Below are 5,538 nucleotides of genomic sequence, written 5' to 3'. Positions count from 1 at the left end.
GTCAATCATTTATGTTTCAGGACTTTAATTATGTCTTTTATTATGATGTTTTATGTATTAAGACCTTGATTTATTTTAAAATCTATCTTAATCATTGATTTATTTTATTATGCTTTGTTAATGGATGTTTTTATTTTAACTAATTGGATTGTAGGTATAGGGGTAGATTTGAAAATATAGCCATATAAGCGGGTGTGAATTTAGAAATTTTACCCTTTATGTGGTGGGTAGATAATGAATATAAAAATATTAAGTGATAGCGACGAGAGAAGAGATATTTGCACCCGCTCCGTCCCTTTCTCATCCCGAATTCCAGGTTTGAATCAATCCGTTCCTCGATGATTCAAAGTATCCTATAAAGGGTAAACTGCACCCAATTTCACTCTTCTTTCGGGCTGCATTACTTTTTAGTTACTTAATGTATTACATTTTGATTACTAAATTGTAATTCTTGTTATTTTGATAACGTAATACATCAAAAGATAATTAAGTTTTAATTTAAACCTTAAAGTTTGGATAAAATTTCAAATATATCCCTAAATTGTAGTCCTTAGTTTGATCACTGAATTATAATTCTTGTTAGTTTGTTGCGACCATCATTCATAGCTTCATTGTACGTAATGGGTTCTTACAATTTTCGAAGAAGCTGCTCCCTTGGTCTCCTGCTAGTAGTCCAAAGTCGAGTCCTTTTCTCTCTTATGAAAATATCCCTCTGGGTCTCTCTTAGTTCCTTCGGGGACCGGGGATAGCAACACTGGTTTCATCGATGAGAACCAACGATTCTTCGACTTCTAAGAACGATTATTCCTAATTTATAACCCTTGTTTAAATCTCTGGGCTTTACTAATCTACTCATTGCTCAACAAATCCAAACATTTTCTATTGAAAACAGAAAAATGCTGGATTCCTATTCGTCTGTGATTCCAGGTGCATTCCTGGATAATAAAATGGGAGATTTTGCAGAAACTTCATTTATTATTTATATAGTACAATAATTGTGCCCGTCACGGTGGCTTCTTACTGACAATGGCACAGCCGATCACTCTACAAACAACCAAGAGAACTGATTTAGGTAGATTATGTAACTGTATATAATATATAATAATCAGAAAGTGGAAAAGAAACAAATAAAGAGTGAATGGAGCGTATGGTATTCAACTAAGGAGAAGATTTCTATGGTGAAGTAGATGCAGAAGCAGGGGGGATACCAGGGAAAGGTGGTATATGGATTGGTGGAAGAGGAAAAGGGAAGGCTGGTGGAGGTGGAGATGGAGGTGGTGGTGACGGTGGAGTTAGTCCTGGAATTGGTGGAAGATGGAACCATGGTGCTGGTGGTGCAGGTGGTGCTGGAGGAGGCTGGAAGGGGTTTGGAATTAATGGAGCTGGAGGTGCTGGAGGAGGCTGGAAGGGGTTCGGAATTAATGGAGCTGGCGGTGCCGGAGGACGCTGGAAGGGGTTTGGAATTAATGGAGCTGGTGCTGGAGGAGGCTGGAAGGGGTTTGGAATAAGTGGAGCTGGCGGAGGCTGGAAGGGGATTGGAATTAGTGGTGCTGGTGGAGGTTGGAAAGGATTTGGAATCAACGGAGCCGGTGGCGGCAGAATTGGAGGAAGCAGTGGTGGAGGCTGAAAGGGGTTTGGAAACAGTGGCGGAGGAAAAAAAGGGTTTGGAGGGAAGAAAAAGAAAGATTCAAGATGATGATGCTGGACTCCATTTTTACACATGATGGGTTGTTTCAATGGCTTGAAGCTGAAAACCCCAGCTGAAAAAACATGAGTTCCATGCTTTCTCGACACCAGATGGAGTGCAGACGAAGTTGGCATCGAGGCCACCGCATCGCAACCCGGCTCACCGCTTCTAACCAATTTCACGGAACATCGATTGATCATCTTCACCCTTTTGCTAACCGAGAAAGGAAGCTGAACTTTGAATTCACCATACTCGTTTGTTTTCACTTCCTCCACAAAACTCGGCCTTGAACTCGTCGTCCCATCTTTGCATTCCACAGCAACAGAAGCACCTGCACGTAAAACTACATCAATCAAGACCAGAAAATGAAAATGGAAGCTTAGACATGTTCAGAAATGGAATTATACCTGAAATGAAATGGCTGCTACTCATGGAAACATCCTCATGGAAACATGTAGTTTCACAGTAAACAGTTCCAACAACAACATCAGATTTCTTCTGATGATGATGGCCATGGCTACCCTCTGACAAATCAATAGCTATACAACTCGACAATATTATTAAAAGGAAGAACCAACCCATTTTTCAAGAATCTTTACTTCCCAGGTACTTCGTCAATAACAATTATTTTCAAGGATACGCTGTTTATAAATAAGTTTATTTCCCACGATCAAACAGGTCCAAATCAAAGCTAATTTTCAGATTTTAAAGCTCCCAGAAATGACATTTTCTAGTTTTGTTATTGGGATATTATTACAAATGTAAAGATTTGGATGTCGGATAGGGTAAAGCAGAATAGTTTATTTCGACAGGGGTCCCTGCTGGTTCACGAGAACGTTTAAGACGACCGCAAAAGAATTTCACGTGCCCTCGGTCTCAGAAATCAGTGCCATGACAAAAATGCCTGTCAACTTGAAAATGGAAGTCTAAGAGATTGAATTTCACATCTGATTTCATTTCCTTTTCTCGCAAAATTGTGCTTTGTTTTGAGTACATGTGAGCTGTGGGACATAATTGAACTTACAGTCGAGTAATGGCAAAATAATAATTTAAGGTCTTGTGTAAATCATTGCAGATGAAAACAAAATGTATTTCTCCTTCACGGGCATCGGAAACAAAAAACACATTATATTGTTGTCGTTTTCTTACAAGACAAGCTGTAGAAGTATCTTATAAATATTATAATTGTGTGTGAATGCATATATAATCTCATGCTTTTCGTTTGCTAAGGGTGTTTTGCAGCACCGTCGATAAGCAAATAACTCTAGTTGATTTTAACATTAGAATTTCAACTCTGACGTTCCGTTGTTCATTTCTCTTATTTTCCTCTGAAAATTCTATTTTACGTTACTCGTAGTCTCGTATCAAATTTTAAGGTAAAAGAAGTTTGTCTTCCTTTCGTTCCCCTGTCGATATTATGAATCAAGTTATTGGCCATAAACCCAATATGGATAAAAGCGTTCACAACCTAGTGGCCTGTGTTGAAAACCGTGGTTGATCGGTAGTTGTGGACGCCGGCGATCAGTGAGGGTAGCTCACCGCTGAAAGGATTAGCGGCGCCTGAAACCTACAAAGATGAAGTTGAATGAAAAAGTTTAAAAAATATATATAGGATTAAAATTAAAAGAAAAAGTTTTAAAAATATATATAGGATTAAAATTAAAAGAGTTGATGGGCATTTTATTAATATTGATCCAATTACTTTCCTCAAATAAAACTATAAAAGCATTATATAGTCCAATGAATGGGCTTAACTGCCTTTAACACTACAACCGTCCAACCGAATGAGGTTAGGCTAACAAAATCGATTGTCAAACCGCTATAACTAACTAACATTCATCTCGTTTTCTTTTAATATTATAATATAAATATAAGGTAATATATGTTCATAGTCTTCTTAATTTATTGGCAATACACAATCTATAGGTGTCACTACTTGAATTCAGGATCTCTAGGATATAAACATTCCTTTTTTACCATTCAAGTCACTTGATGGATTCTAACAACGCACATACACCCTAAAGATACCATTGTTTTTTAAACAAGTTGTATGAAACAATTGTTGGGGAAGAATCCGAACAACCGAAAACGAACAGAAGCACAACCGGTGTTCTTTCTCTTCCTATAACTCCTTTCAATAATTATTGTAACAACTATATCACATAATATGTTCTCTAGCAACATTAATCAACCAATGCAACTACAACACAAATAAATAGATACAATGAAATTTTTACGTGGAAAACCCCTCTAAGTCAAGGGTAAAAACCACAAGACTTCATAGTTCGATCCAAAAGCTCCGCTATCATCAAATGTTCAACAGCAATATCACAATATTCATCTTACAACAAGCATTCAACTCCAACAAGGCTAATAACACATAATCTTTATTAAAAGAGAAAAAATTGGAGAACATCACTGAAAACGCGACTGCTATAAATTGACAGTTCCTATTGCTACAACACTCGAATGAAAGATAAGATCGTACAAACTCAACACCAAGTTGTCTAGCTTCAGTAAAAAAAAAGCTCAATCGAACTACAAATGGACCTCCGATCGAAGAGTTGATCACTATTACACCAAGCTTTAAAAATCAGGTTTTCTCTTAAACGTATGAAGCTTCTCACTAATTTTTCAAATCTGATTTTTGTTGTCCACGCCCTTTTTTTTTAAAAAAAAAGCAAAAGCATAATAGCTTTTCACTAAAGTCCAAGAAAATAATAAATGTGGCAAAACCTTTTTACTAAACAAAAAGAACAAATCAAGCAACTCATTTTGATTGGGTTCAAGGTGAAGGGTTCCCCACATCAATATGCTTTGATCTATCATGAAAAGTTGAGTTCTTAACAAGATGAATAAAACTCTGGCTATCACAATATAGGACATACCTCTCCCGAGAAAAACCAAGTTTATGCATAAAATTCTTCAACCAAATCATCTCATTACATGTTCGGTCGCTGAATAAACTTTGATTCGGTGGTGCACAATACAACACATTTTTACAATCTAGATTGACATGCCACATCTCCCTCTACATAAGTGATCAAGTAACATGACAGGTAGTTTTTATGTCGGAAACAAAGCTGCGGAAGAATAAGGTAGAGTCTATCAGACTCTCTACCAAGATGATAGGCTGTCTTTCAGTGGATAGATCAGACAACTGCGTAGGGTTACTGCTGCTATGGAAAGATGGAATTAATATCTCGCTTAAAAGTTTCTCCAACCAACACATCAATGTCAAGGTTACCTGGGAAGAGTACACTTTTCGATTTACAAGGTTCTATGGTCGGAGCACTTGGACAGATAAGCGTATGAATTGGGAAACAATTACAAATCTTACCTCTACTTCTTCACTCCTATGGTGTATGGGAAGAGACTTCAACGTGATTTTCATGCGTCAGAGAAGGAGGGAAGGCGAATATGGGTTAATGTGTACATAGAGGACTTCATGAGCTGTCTTCGGGATGTGGATCTTTGGAACATTTTTCCTAGAGAATGATGGTTCACTTGGTCGAGTGGAACCAAGGCCCGAACCTTTATTAAGGAGCTCATAGATAGGTTTGTGGCTTCCAATCTGTGGAGGCTATTGTTTCCCAACTGTTCTGTAACACCCCAATTTAGGGGCTAAATTTAAGAAAATTATAAAGTGGTGGATTTAATTTGGTATTTTGAAAGAAACAGTGGGTTAAATTGCAAAATTTTAAAGTTGGCAGACCGTTTTATGAAGTGCAGGAAGTTCAGTGGCTAAACTCTTGGTTTAGCCATTTTTAATTATGAGATGATATATACCCCCAATCTCCCGTATGTTTCTGGAAATTTTTCCAGTTTCCCCTCTCCCGTCAACCCTTCTT

The 5,538-nt window shown here is 37.5% G+C and overlaps 1 protein-coding gene across 2 annotated transcripts; it reads right to left on the bottom strand.

Moving 5' to 3' along the window:
- Nucleotides 1-955: 955 nt before the first annotated feature.
- LOC120139141 (vegetative cell wall protein gp1-like) lies at nucleotides 956-2,360 on the bottom strand. Of its 2 annotated transcripts, none has more exons than XM_039154459.1 (2): nucleotides 2,095-2,360; nucleotides 956-2,018 (listed from the first exon to the last, which is right to left on the bottom strand). In XM_039154459.1, the coding sequence occupies exons 1-2, from the start codon at nucleotides 2,267-2,269 to the stop codon at nucleotides 1,174-1,176; spliced, it is 1,020 nt and encodes a 339-aa protein (XP_039010390.1). In that variant the 5' UTR covers nucleotides 2,270-2,360; the 3' UTR covers nucleotides 956-1,173. The 2 variants fall into 2 exon arrangements, with proteins under 2 accessions (XP_039010390.1, XP_039010391.1); XM_039154460.1 differs by having other exon boundaries at nucleotides 2,209-2,359.
- Between the last annotated feature and the right edge of the window lie 3,178 nt (nucleotides 2,361-5,538).

This window comes from Hibiscus syriacus, unplaced genomic scaffold, assembly GCF_006381635.1.
Source record: "Hibiscus syriacus cultivar Baekdansim isolate YM2019G1 unplaced genomic scaffold, ASM638163v2 tig00110729_pilon, whole genome shotgun sequence".
In the NCBI taxonomy this organism is placed as follows: domain Eukaryota; kingdom Viridiplantae; phylum Streptophyta; class Magnoliopsida; order Malvales; family Malvaceae; genus Hibiscus; species Hibiscus syriacus.
The sequence above is the reverse complement of the archived record's forward strand: the minus strand, read 5'-3'. Positions and strand labels throughout refer to the sequence as shown.

Excerpts from the sequence above, each read along its gene's own strand:
- LOC120139141 (XM_039154459.1), bottom strand. The coding sequence starts at position 2,269 with ATGGGTTGGTTCTTCCTTTTAATAATATTGTCGAGTTGTATAGCTATT. Across the intron at positions 2,019-2,094 it reads TAGCAGCCATTTCATTTCAG|GTGCTTCTGTTGCTGTGGAA; the intron begins GTATAATTCCAT and ends TTTTACGTGCAG.